This window comes from Mustela lutreola, chromosome 12 (genome assembly GCF_030435805.1).
Source record: "Mustela lutreola isolate mMusLut2 chromosome 12, mMusLut2.pri, whole genome shotgun sequence".
Lineage (NCBI taxonomy): Eukaryota > Metazoa > Chordata > Mammalia > Carnivora > Mustelidae > Mustela > Mustela lutreola.
This window is the reverse complement of record NC_081301.1, coordinates 49,855,385-49,868,579: the sequence shown is the minus strand read 5'-3', so window position 1 is coordinate 49,868,579 and position 13,195 is coordinate 49,855,385. Positions and strand designations below refer to the sequence as shown.

Below are 13,195 nucleotides of genomic sequence, written 5' to 3'. Positions count from 1 at the left end.
AAGAAAGGAGAGTTTGCAGATGGACATACTCTACCAGAGTCCCTACTCCTTCTCCCATCAGCAATAAGGGCTCACTCTAGTTTTGTGCTTTCTTCTTACCTTTTTACGGTCCATGGCACCCCTTTTCTTGCCTTCTGTAAGCACTAGATGGAAAGGGAGATGGAGGAATCCTACCAAAACCAGAATGCCACCTCACCATGCACCTGGTTGTCATGACTTCTTTGTACAGCATCTACTACAGTGCCTGCTTTATTGCTGAAAAAGATCCCTGCCACCTTAGAGACTAAGGCCTAGCCAAGAAGACAAATGCTAAGCAAAACAAAACAAAACAAAATTACACACTGAATGACAAAACAGAGGATTGTAAGACTCTCTCGGGGCATCTGATAAGATGTAGATAGTCTGGTACGGGGGAAGGTCTAGAAAGGCTGCAAAGGGCGTGATATTTCTGCTGCTTATTGAAGGATTAGTGCTAGACAAGGGAAGGGTAGAGGGCTCTATACAGAGGAAATAGCATGTGCAACAGGCCCTGTGACAGAAAAGAAATGCAGGAAAGGAACTGAAAGAAGGTCCTGTGGCCAGAGCAGAGGGGCACTGGTGGGGAGGCTCCAAAATCTGCAAAGTACCAGAGGAGATGGTAAATATTTGGGATTTCATCCTAGGGACCACAGTATTTGCAAAGTTTCAACAGAGAAGAGGTCAGATCATACCGCCATTTTTAAAAGCTCTCCCTGGTTCTTTTCTGTGGAAAATGGATAAAACAGGTAAGTTTGGAGACGTGCTCTGGTATATACCCAAGTGTAGACATGGAGAAGGCAGGATGTGGGCTTTGCTGGCAGGAAGCAACAGGAGGACAGGAGAGGGAGGAAAATAGGGCTGCAATGATATACCAGAGAATGTGCCAAAAAATAAGCTACATAGGGCACAAACATAGGAGGGACTGTTGGGGACATGGAAGGTTAAGGCACCAGTGCAGAGGGGATCTCAATAAGGCCAAAACTCTCCTGGAAGAAATAGTTAAGAAATCAAGCTAGGAGCCCTGGATATTGGGGTGCAAAAAGGAGGAGGCATTTCAGGGTATGACCACGTCCAAAATGCAGCCTGGCAGAAGGTGAGAGTGGAAGAGAATGATACTAAAGATGAGGTGGCAAAATGACAAGAGTCCAGGTTCTTGGAAGAAGCAGAGAAGCTAAGCCATGCATGGTGCCTTTGAAATGATAGATGTAGAACCCCTAGAAGGGCTTCTGGAGGATTCCTACATCCCCACAAGTCTCCCCAGCCCCGCTCACCTAAATGTTTTGATTGACTAAATAAAAGTGTCTAAGAGCACAGTTATTTAGGGACCCACAAAGATGTTACATGAACAGTCGAACATCTATTCCTGGGGCAACCATGTGCCCATATGCATCACAAGCATAAGAGTTAGGGATTACGAACTGGCCTCCATCTCCATGGTCTGAGCCTGTGGCTTGTGCTCCACAGAGTGACCACCACACCATGTTCACCGTCCCTACCACTCCACATCCCAGCTCTCCTACAGGACTGTTAAGTCAGAGCAGGTCATGATGCTTGTTTCACAGCTGCTGAAACCATGCCTGGGATGGAACAGATGCTCAATAAACAATGAATCAGGGGTGCCTGGGTGATTCAGCCGGTTAAGCATCCAACTCTTGGTTTCAGCTCAGGTCGTGATCTCAAGGGTCGTGAGATGGAGCCCTGAGTCAGAGATTCTCTCCCTCTGCCCCTCCCCACCCCCCTCTCTTAAAAAAAAAGACATAAATTTAAAAAAAACAAAAAAGAATGAATCCATCCCTTTTATATGAAGTACAAAACTAGTAAAACTAATTTATGGTGTTTAAAGTCAGCATAATGGTTCTATCTTAGGTGGGATTAATGTTCTATTTCTTGATCTGGGCACTGTTTACAGGAATGTGTTCACTCCAGAATCATTGGTCTGGGGGCACCTGGGTGGCTCAGTCATTAAGCATCTACCTTTGGCTCAGGTCATGGTCCCAGGGTTCTGGGATCAAGCCCCAAGCAGGAAGCCTGCTTCTCCCTCTCCCACTCCCCCTGCTTGTGTTCCCTCTCTCACTATCTCTCTATCAAATAAATAAATAAAATCTTTTATTTTTTTTAAAGATTTATTTGACAGACAGAGATCACAAGTAGGCAGAGAGACAGGCAGAGAGAGAGGGGAAGAAAAATAAAATCTTTTTAAAAAAATCATTGGCCTGTATAATAAAGATTTGTACATTTTTCTGTATTTACATTAAGTTTCCATATTTTTTTAAATGGATGAATCAATCAATCACTCAATCAGCAATGGAACCTAACAAACTTGAAATGCTTCCTCAGGCTAGAATTCTAATCGCAAGTTATGGCAAGAGGTGGCACATCTTTTCTATAAAAGACCAGATATTAAATGTCTTGGGCTTTACAGGCCATACAGTCTCCATCACAAACACTCAGATTCACCGCTATAGCACAGAAAGTAGCCACAGATAATGCATAAACAAATGAGTGTGGCCACGCTCCAACAAAATATACTTATGAATGCCAGGGTTTGAGCATCATGTAATTTTCACATTTCCTAAAATAATAGTCTGATTTGTTTTAATCATTCAAAAATTTAAAAGTCACTCTTGGCTCTCCAGCTCTACAAAAACAGGCTGCGGACCAGATTTGGCCTGCAGGATGTAATTCCCCCGACCCCTGCACTCCAAGGGTGTACCTGTAAAACCCATTTCCTGGCCTACCTACAGATTCAGCCTATCCTTCCCCAACCTGCCCCTCCAGCACTCTCCCACCTTTGTAGGTAGGCAGACACTCCATCTTGTCACCACACGGGTATTTACTGTCCCGAGGCTTGATGGGGTCCATTCGGCAGACAGGGTAGGGGTTATAATCCTGTTTATACGTTGTGAGTAGATCCATGTTCTCTTCACTTGGGACGAACTGGTCAGGCTGGTAAATCTTCACTGGTAATACTTTGTGAGGCCCAAAATCTCTCCTAAAAGGAAAATAAGCATATGGCATTGACCCAGGAGAAGGTTCCTAAAGGTTTCCATTTACCCGATTCTACAAATGTTTGCTGTAAAGTCATCTGCTGCTCTATCCCCTTAACTGCTCTTCCTCCTCTGTTTCCCACTTTCTCAGCTCTCTGGCATCAGTGCTCCCATTATCTCAGGGAGTATGAAAAACAATAGGTCAGAACAAGCATGATGGTCTTCAATGAGGCAGGAAGCACTCCCTTCCCAGAACATCCTTCAGTTACAGCAATGCCAAGATGCTAACTGCACCAACACCAGGAATGATCCTGGCCAAACCAGAGCTCAGATGGGGCTTTCACTGCCTGCCAGGGCAGTCTTGACTCCCCACTGCTCAAGGAAAACTCTTTTAAGCAAACATTTCCCCCCAAGGGCTGCTGATTTATACAACAGCCTGTTTTTTGCTTGGAATCCATTTATCCAACTGGACAAGTGGAAGGGAGATTTTCCCTGGTGGTGCTTGCCAAAACAACCTCGCCAAGGGAAGGGGGAGGTTTCCGGACAGGAAAACATCAGGCCCAAACACCAATAAAACCTACTTCCCGGCCAAAATATGGAGCAGCATTACTGAGCCATGCTTGAATAACAAAGGTAACACGCTCCACTGTAACCTGTCTTGCATGAATTATACACATGGTTGTGAATAAACACAAACTGGGGCCTGAAAGTGCTTGGTGGGGTTGGAGGAGAGAGTTAGGAAGCAGGAGAATTGGTCTCTCTAGGGCTCTAAGGGGAAAATGGGAGATGCTTCAGTTGAACTCCCAGTACCTCCCTCTGTGTAGATTTAAAAATCTATCTCAGCAGTAGTTACAGGGTCTTCCACTTGGGCTCCCTTCCCAAGGGCCCCATGTTGGCAAAGAGCAAGAGGAAGCTGAGTGACCTGATGCATCTGGAAGCTGACTCTGTATAAACTGGGGCCTATGGAGGGAACAGGATAAACAAGAAGCCAAGGGTCAGTTCCATATTTCTACTCTTTTCAGTGTACAAGTGCCTCATGCTGATGTCTGTTTAATACTTAGCCAACTACAGCAGGGAACAGGAAGTATGGCCCTAGGCTGCATAGCTGCAAAATGGCCATCATCAGCTTGTGTGCTGCCAAAGAGGAGATGAGCTCGCCTCACTGCAAAAAAGGGGTGGTGATGGCCTGAGGTGCCACATGCCCATATAAACCTATGTTCGTTGATGACAACCCAAGGATTCAGCCCTCTTCATTTCCAAGGAGTAGCAAGATATAACTAGGGCAAGCAAAGAACAGAGCTGAATGGAGTATCCCCCATGGAGCACTCCCAACCCCAAAGCAGCCAGGAGCGCTTTCCAGTCACAGGCCCACCATATTCTGTGACCCTTCGCACAGAGACATCCTCTTCTGCTGTCGTTTTAGCCAGTGAACCAACTTCCCCCTCCGAGAGACTGGGAGAACCTTCCTTCAAGGACCACCAAACTCAATGACAATGAAAACGTGCTTAATTTTCCTGCTGTTTCCACAGGAAAAGAGCAGATAAATGAGAACGAAACTCACCAGCTCATGGGCTATCCTGAAATTGGTTACTCAAAGACAAAAACTGATACAGCAAAATCCTTGCTTATCATATTTAGGGAGTGAAAATGTTAACTGAATCTCCTTCTCTGGTACAAAATTCAAGTTTCTTTGTGAAAGTACACCCATGGTTGTATTTACTGATCAGCAATAACAAAGCAAAGGATCTTTGCAGTAGTTGGAGGCGGAGGAGTGATCTACTTCTGAAGAGTCATAAAGTTTAAAGTGTATTTCATTTATACCTCATCAAAAAGTATTTACTGGGGCTGAAGAGTGAATTTGATCAAGGCTGGGTGTTACATGGAACTGATGAATTATTGAACACTACATCTGAAACTAATGATTTACTATATGCTGCTAATTAAATTTAAATTTTAAAAAAAGAGTGAATTTGATCAATATATATGTGTTTCCTCATTATGTTTTTATGTTGAAAACTCAATGAAATCTACCATTAACCACAACATAATTACACATCCCCAATCTCAGATAATCTTACAGCTTTTAAGGTCTTGTAAGCTTTTCTCTTATAAGAGAAAATAATTTTATTCTTCCCAGAAATTGCTCAAATTTAATTTTTTTTTTTTAAAGAACACACTAACTTCTTCCTGTGTTATACTCCCTACCTAGTGCCTGTGCCCCTTGTGACTATGAACCAAGACAAAAATTGGTCAAAGATGTTAAGTCTCTTTTAGGTGCATAGCCATAAAAGTTATATAGTATGGAAGGCCAAGAGTTAAACTCCAAGTTAAGCAAAGGTTAAAGTGGCCCTGCTGGAAAAGTCCTAAAAACTTGACTTCCAGTCATTAGACAAAGCTAAAGAAAGATGTTTGACCAGAGACTGACAAAATAAGAAATAACATAAGGGCCAACAAGGGTCCTGGAAGTGGGAAATGGAGATTTTCAAAGTGATGAAGGACCATGTAATTATTTTTTTTAACCTACTGTTTATCCCCAAAAACTTCAGTACTTGTTAGTATGTCCAATTAATCCATCAATTAAATGGAATCCATTTTAAAAAGAGTTTCTCCTCGGGGCACCTGGGTGGCTCAGTGGGTTAAGCCGCTGCTTTCGGCTCAGGTCACGATCCCAGGGTCCTACTCTGTTTCCCTGCTCTGCTCAGCAGGGAGCCTGCTTCCTCCTCTCTCTCTGCCTGCCTCTCTGCCTGCTTGTCCTCTCTCTCTCTGTCAAATAAATAAATAAATAATCTTTAAAAAAAAAAAAAAAAAAAAGAGTTTCTCCTCTTGCCCAAAGCCAATCTCTTCACCCCTTATCATAATTCTCCTGCTTCTCAGGAACCTGTCCATACAGCTATATACAGAAGAATGAAACTCAACCAGTCTCTTAAACCATATACAAAGATAAACTCAAAATGGATGAAAGACATCAACATGAAACAGGGATCCATCAAAAACCTAGAGGAGAACATAGGCAGGAACCTCTTCAACATCTGCCTCAGCAAATTCTTTCAAGACACGTCTCCAAAGGCAAGGGAAACAAAAGTGAAAACAAACTTTCGGGCTTCATCAAGATTAAAAATTTCTGCACAGCAAAGGAAACAGTCAACAAAACAAAGAGGCAGCCCACAGAATGGGAGAAGATGTTTGCAAATGACACTACAGACAAAGGGCTAATATCAAAGATCTATAAAGAACTTCTCAAACTCAACACCAAAAAAAAAAAAAAAAAAAACAACAACAACAACCCCACAGATAATCATGTCAAAAAATGGGCAGAAGACATGAGCAGACACTTCTCCAAAGAAGACATATAAATGGCTAACAGACACATGAAAAATGTTCATCATCATTAGCCATCAGGGAAATTCAAATCAAAACCACACTGATATACCACCTTACACCAGTTAGAATGGCAAAAATTGACAAGGCAAGAAACAACAGATGGTGGAGAGGATGTGGAAAAAAAGGAACCCTCTCACTGTTGGTGGGAATGCAAGTTGGTGCAGCCACTTTGGAAAACAGTACAGAAGTTCCTCAAAAAATTAAAAATAGAACCATCAAAACACCAAAATCCTGCCATTTGCAATGACATGGATGGAACAGAGAGTATTATGCTAAGCGAAATAAGTCATTCAAAGTAAGAGAATTATCATATGATCTCTCTGATCTGAAGAATTGGAGAGGCAGGGCAGGGGGCTGTGGGGGGTAGGGAGGGAAAAATGAAACAAGATGGGACCAGGCAGGGAGACAAACCATAAGAGACTCTTAATCTCAGGAAACAAACTGAAGGTTGCTGGGGGGATGGGGGAGGAGGGATAGGGTGGCTGGGTTATGGAAATTAGGGAGGGTATGTTCTATGGGGAGTGCTGTGAATTGTGTAAGACTGACTTGTGCCCCTGAAGCAAATAATACATTATATGTTAATAAAAAAAAATAATAAAAAGAAAAAAAATTAAAAATAGAGCTACCCTACAACCCAGCAATTGCACTACTGGTTATTTACCCCAAAGATACAGATGTAGTGAAAATAAGGGGCACATGCACCCCAATGTTCATAGTAGCAATGTCCACAATAGTCAAACTGTGGAAAGAGTTGAGATGCCATTCAACAGACAAATGAATAAAGAAGATATGGTCCGTATACACAATGGAATATTACTCGGCCATCAGAAAGGATGAATACCCAACTTTTGCATCAACATGGATGGGACTGGAGGAGATTATGCTAAGTGGAATAAGTCAACATGGATGGGACTTGAGATTATGCTAAGTGGAATAAGTCAAGCAGAGAAACTCAATTATCACATGGTTTCACTTATTTGTGGGACATAAGAAATAGTATGGAGGACATTAAAAGGAAGGGAAAAATGAAGGGTGAGGGAATCGAAGCAGGAGATGAACCATGAAAGACTATGGACTCTGGGAAACAAACTGAGGGTTTTAGAAGAGAGGGAGGTGGGAGGATCGGTGAGTTTGGTGGTGGGTATTAAGGAGGGCACAGATTGCATGGAGCACTGGATGTTATTTGCAAACAATGAATCATGGAACACTACATCAAAAACTAATGATGTACTGTGTGGTGTCTAACAGAACATAATTTTTTAAAAAAATGATCCTGTCCATATACTAGTCTGTGAGTTAACTGTTTCCTCGTACTGGCTCCTTTCTCTCAATAAACATTTTTCAATTTTTTCCAACTTTAAAGGAAAAAACTGAAGTGATACAGCTCATTACAGTCCACTGCCCTCCTCTCTCTCTTCCAGAAAGGGTTGCCTACACACAGACTTGCCTTCCTTACCTCCCATTCACAGTCCTCCCACCATTCAATTTGGTTCTGCTAGCCCTTTCTTCTAGCCCAGGCCCCCTGAAGTCCCACCAGGTTTTCAAGTCCAGTCACTGCTCTTCAGGCCGTTATTCTCTAGAACCATCCTGTAAGCATCCATACTGTGACTCATCTTTTGCGCACACTCTCCTTGATTTCTGTGATTCTCCTCCTCATGTTTTGTCCTCTCTTGCAATCTCCAATACAGGGCTTGGCTCTTTGTCAGTTTATTTCATTTCACACCTTCCACACATAATTCTAACATTCCCCAGGGTTAAAAGGCACCCTCTCAGAAAACCACTAGAGAGGCTGAGAGCCCAGCCCAGCACACTGAGAAAGATCCTGAGGCAGATTCGCAAGGCTTGATTCATGCCCCTGATCCTGGCAAGGACACACTGAGCCTTCCTTGTCTGGGCTGTGACAGACAGGATTCTAAGGACCAGCCTCCAGTATCCATCTCCTGCCATACTCTCTCATCTCCTCAATGCCCACTAGAGCTGAAGGTAACATCTGTCACCACTTCACATCAGTTCTGTACAAAAACATGAAGAACAACTACCTATGAGCACTGAAGAGCAACCAAGACAGGCATATGCTAGAGCAAAGCTAACAGGCAGAAGTAGGGACTGGTACTGCATGAACCTCTGTGTAAGTTTCCATTTTGTGGTGGGACCTTTGTTTTTCCCAAAGCTTCCAGTATGAAGGCAGGCTCCAATCTGTGCCAAGCCAAGCAGCATAACATAAATAGAAAACCTCCCATATCCGACTGAAGAACCAGAGGACCAAGTCTGAGGCAACCACACATGCTGGAAAGTAAGGAAAAAATCCTAGAAAGGAGAAAAGCCAAGACAGGAAGCTCTGGCTTCTGTACATAAAATGCACCCAGGGCTCCCCCTGAGTTCACAAACAACCATGCTAATGATAAATTACTGAACTGATGGGACCCCTGGCTGGCTCAGTCAGCTACGTGTCTGACTCCTGATTTCAGCTCAGGTCATGAGCTCAGGATCATAAGATTGAGCACGACGTGCTTAAGATTCTCTCTCTCCTCCTGCCCCTTGCAACTCATGTGCTCTCTTAAAAAAAAAAAAAAAAAACACCAGAACTGAGACTGGAGGTACCACTGAAGACAGTTTGCATTTTGAATCAAATCAAATTACCCTTCTATCTGTCTTTAAAAACAGTAATATAAATAAACTCTTTGGAGGAATGAAAAAATAAATCCAGAGTCTTTGCAACAGAACTTGAACAATATACAGGAACAATCTAATATCACTGACATATATGCAGAAAAATATGACCCATTCTTAAGAGAAAAAAAAAGATAATCCTGGGTGGCTCAGTTGGTTGGACGACTGCCTTCGGCTCAGGTCATGATCCCAGAGTCCCAGGATCGAGTCCCGCATCAGGCTCCCAGCTCCATGGGGAGTCTGCTTCGCTCTCTGACCTTCTCCTCGCTCATGCTCTCTCTCACTGTCTCTCTCTCAAATAAATAAATAAAATCTTTAAAAAATAATAAAATAAATAAATAAATAAAGATAATCCTGAAGATCAAGCAGACCCAGATGCTACAGTTAGCAAACAAAGATTTCTAAAGCCGCTATTCTAATTGTGCTTAATTATAAAAAGCAAAATAAGGTCAAAATAAATTAAAATGTAGAAAATTCATAAGAGAAATAGAAACTATCTAGAAATAATCAGATGTAACTTCCATGAATGAAATATACAATTACTGAAATTAGTCACTTAATATCAGAATAGAGCTTGAGGAAATACTCTGTGAACTTGAAGACAGATGAACAGAAACTATTGATTTTAAAAACAGAAAAAAACGACTGACAGAAATGAACAGAGTCTCAGAGAAAGAAAAAGCACTTGAAGAAATAATGGTCAAAATGTTCCCAAATTCGATCAAAAACCCACAATATCAAAGGCTCTGAAATTTCCCAGGCAAGTCTAATGCTGAGACCTCTTTCTGCATTTCTTCTTAATTCTTGGGCCCAATCTATAGGACAGGGGAGTAGGTATATTCCCAAGGGTACAGCTCTGGGTAGAAAATGGGTATAAGTCAATGAGTAGGGAAAGACTTAGCCCACTACCAACTTTCCTGCTTTTTTCCTAGCATTTGAAGAGGATTCCAAATGCCTTTTCTCTTTTAGCTCTCCCCCAACCCCCACCCAACTCCACACAGTTTAAACAAGAGTCTTATCAATAAATAAAGGAATATGTGATACCAGCTGGCTGCCTTCTGCCCTTGAGCCAAACCCATCAAGTCAGAACCCTAGTCTTCCTTCCCTCCTACGCCTCCAGTTCACACCCCTCCCACCATGGCCCCCCCTCCCCTTAGAATAAAATGCAACACCATCTTGAAGACTTACCTCCTTCCTCTCAGGTTATCCATTCCACCATCCTTAGAGATCTGCCTAACAAACTAATGTCCTAGAATGGGGCCCAAGTGTTTTACATGGTGACATGCCTAAGGGGAAATGAGGCTTGAAGTGCAAACCTCTTATTCATAAATTGATCTCCCATCCATTCAAACTAAAGGCAAATCCTATAGAAGAGACTCACCAAGGCCTGCAAGAGACTGCCTCGTGCTTAGAAAGGCTAAAAATCACAAGCATTCCCCTCTTGGCACCTGCTGTAAATCCCTAAGATTTACAGTCAGTAAGAGTTGTGTGCAGCTGTAATCATGCCTCATGCTGGGATGATAACCTTTCCAGAAACCAGGTGTTTTTTGTGTCTGGACTTAATCACCCAACCCAGCCAAGCCCTGAGCCATGTGACTTTTTGAAAATTCAGCAGGTGGCAGCCCCATGTCCAATCTCAGAAACTAAGTTGGGTCCCTTTACATAGAGAAGTGGCTGAGATGGTCAGGTAACAAGGGTCCTCATGGCAGAGAAGTGACAATCCATGCTGACAGAGGGGTGTGCCGATACAGGGCTGACCGGTTCCTTCCCCCAGAAGCCTCTGCTGGAGCACTCAGATGACGACCTCTCTACATTTCTTCAGACAGAAGTCTGCTGTATATGCAAGAATACTGACCAGAGTCTCTGCTAAGCTTCTGTGGTTCAGAAAACATAGTTGGTAACATCTTGGTTTTTGTTCATTTATCCTAATAAAAGCTCACTAAAACTTTTTTTTTTTTTAATGAATCCTGGGGGCACCTGGGTGGCTCAGTGGGTTAAGCCGCTGCCTTCGGCTCCAGTCATGATCTCAGGGTCCTGGGATCGAGCCCCGCATTGTGCTCTCTGCTCAGCAGGGAGCCTGCTTCCTCCCCTTTCTCTGCCTGCCTCTCTGCCTACTTGTGATCTCTCTCCCTGTCAAATAAATAAATAAAATCTTTAAAAAAAAAAAAATGAATCCTGAGACGTTCCCAGTCTATGCAAACTAGTGTCCAGCATGGCAGGCACCAGGCTGAGATACAATGAGCTTAAGGTGCAGGTGAGTGAAGAGGTGCCCTCTGCTCATCTTCCCCTTAACTTCTCTCTCTGGGGAAGGATATAAAGGAGAGGAGAGAAGAATTTCTGCTCTTCTTCCTTCCCATGGGTAACCTTGATCCTGTCACCTTTTCTTTTAAGACCCTTACAGTCATGAACAACTTGTTTTGGAACTTCTTTTAGTATCTGCAATCCTCCACTTTGGCCACATTTTGACATGAAAGGTATTGTCACTCTGGCAGAGACAGAGGGAACTTCTGGGTGATAGGTTTATGGCTTTTAGTGACATGAGGCAAGGATAATTGAGGACAGGTCAGAGGGGAAGCTTTCATTTTCGCAAAGCACCATCAGGAGGAAGGAAGGCGTGTGGGGCCCATATGGGGACCTCAGAGCTAGGTGATGGGGCAGGTCTCATGCTACAGAGGACTTACCCTCATCCTCCTAAGCTTGTGACCAATAAAGAGCAACCTTCAACATCCAACCCTCAAAGCATTACATAAGCCTAGGACTCTTCATCAGCACTGACCAAACATTCTGTGTAAACCAAATCATGTTAGATGTCTGTCTCACATGAAGATGATCTGATTCAAGGAAGCCTGGATGGCTCAGTCGTTAAGTGCCTGCCTTCGGGTCAGGTTCATGATCCCAGGGTCATGGGATCAAGCCCTGCATTAGGCTCCCTGTCCAGAGGGAGGCCTGCTTCTCCCTCTTCCACTCTCCTTGCTTGTGTTCCTGCTCTCGCTATGTTTCTCTCTGTCAAATAAATAAATAAAATCTTTTAAAAAATTGAAAAGATGATCTGATTCAGGGGGAAGTGCTGAGGGGGAAAAAAAAAGAGATGATCTCAGTGGAGTCTTGCATCAGACATGGCCCTCAACTCCCTCCCAGCCTTAATATCAGAAATCCATCGGCTTCCTTTATCTCTTCATGGGTTTTTCTGCCTCATAACTCATACATGGACTTCCTTTGGATCTAGAACATAGCGGCTTTTTGTAGGAATCCTTCATGCCTCCAAACCACAATCTCAAAAGAGGATGTAAACAGGCCCATTTTGGGGAGAACCTGGAGGCAGAATGAGTTAGAGCCGTTCTGCTTCACCTGAACCACTGGGACCTTTACTAGGAAAGCACAAAGTTATGAGCTAAGAGGGAGCAATTGGAAGAAAATTTACCAGGTCTTGAGTCCTGTAATGTGCAAGCTCTGTGCTGCATTAATTTACATAGTCTAGGATCTCCACCTCTCAGCCATCCCCCTCCTGTAGGCATGAGGAATGCCGGAGGTAGAGAAGCCGTCCCTTTCTCAGGTCCCATCAGGGCTCCAAGTAAACAATCTGGGACACTGCTCAACCACCGTTCAAGATGTTTCTACTCCACTAGGTCACCAATCACAGGTCACAGATCACCACCCAGGGGTCACTAACCAGGTGTCAGCAGCAGATTCTGATAGCCTTGCCACATGCAGAGCAGACCCGAAATTGATCGGTTTCCCCACCCTCTCAATGGAAATCTCTCTGCAACCCTACTACCCTGAGCCAGGTGGTTCAGTCTCTCAAACTAAATTCTCTAAAGAATCTGAGAGTTTAGAGGTCAAGAGCAATCTAAAAGGACTTTTGAACAATGCAGAGGTAAGGGATGATGACTCTGATGCATTCAAAATCCACACATAACTTCTGCCTCCCCAAAACAAAGTGTTAATAGCCTACTGTGAACCAGAAGCCTTACCAGTAACAACCAATTAACATATTTTATGTGTGATATGTAATATGACATATTCTTATAATAAGCTAGAAAAAAGCTATGAAGAAAATCATAAGAGAAAACATTTACAGCACTCTATCTATTGGGGAAAAAAAAAAAATCCACAGGAAAATGGACCCTGCGGTTCAAACC

At 43.2% G+C, this 13,195-nt stretch overlaps 1 protein-coding gene across 1 annotated transcript in view; it reads right to left on the bottom strand.

Moving 5' to 3' along the window:
• Nucleotides 1–13,195, bottom strand: part of SAXO1 (stabilizer of axonemal microtubules 1) — a 129,147-nt gene that overhangs the window by 15,066 nt on the left and 100,886 nt on the right. The window contains exon 3 of the mRNA XM_059142859.1: nt 2,808–3,010. Coding sequence (XP_058998842.1) covers nt 2,808–3,010 — 203 coding nt within the window. The remainder of the gene's footprint in view (nt 1–2,807; nt 3,011–13,195) is intronic.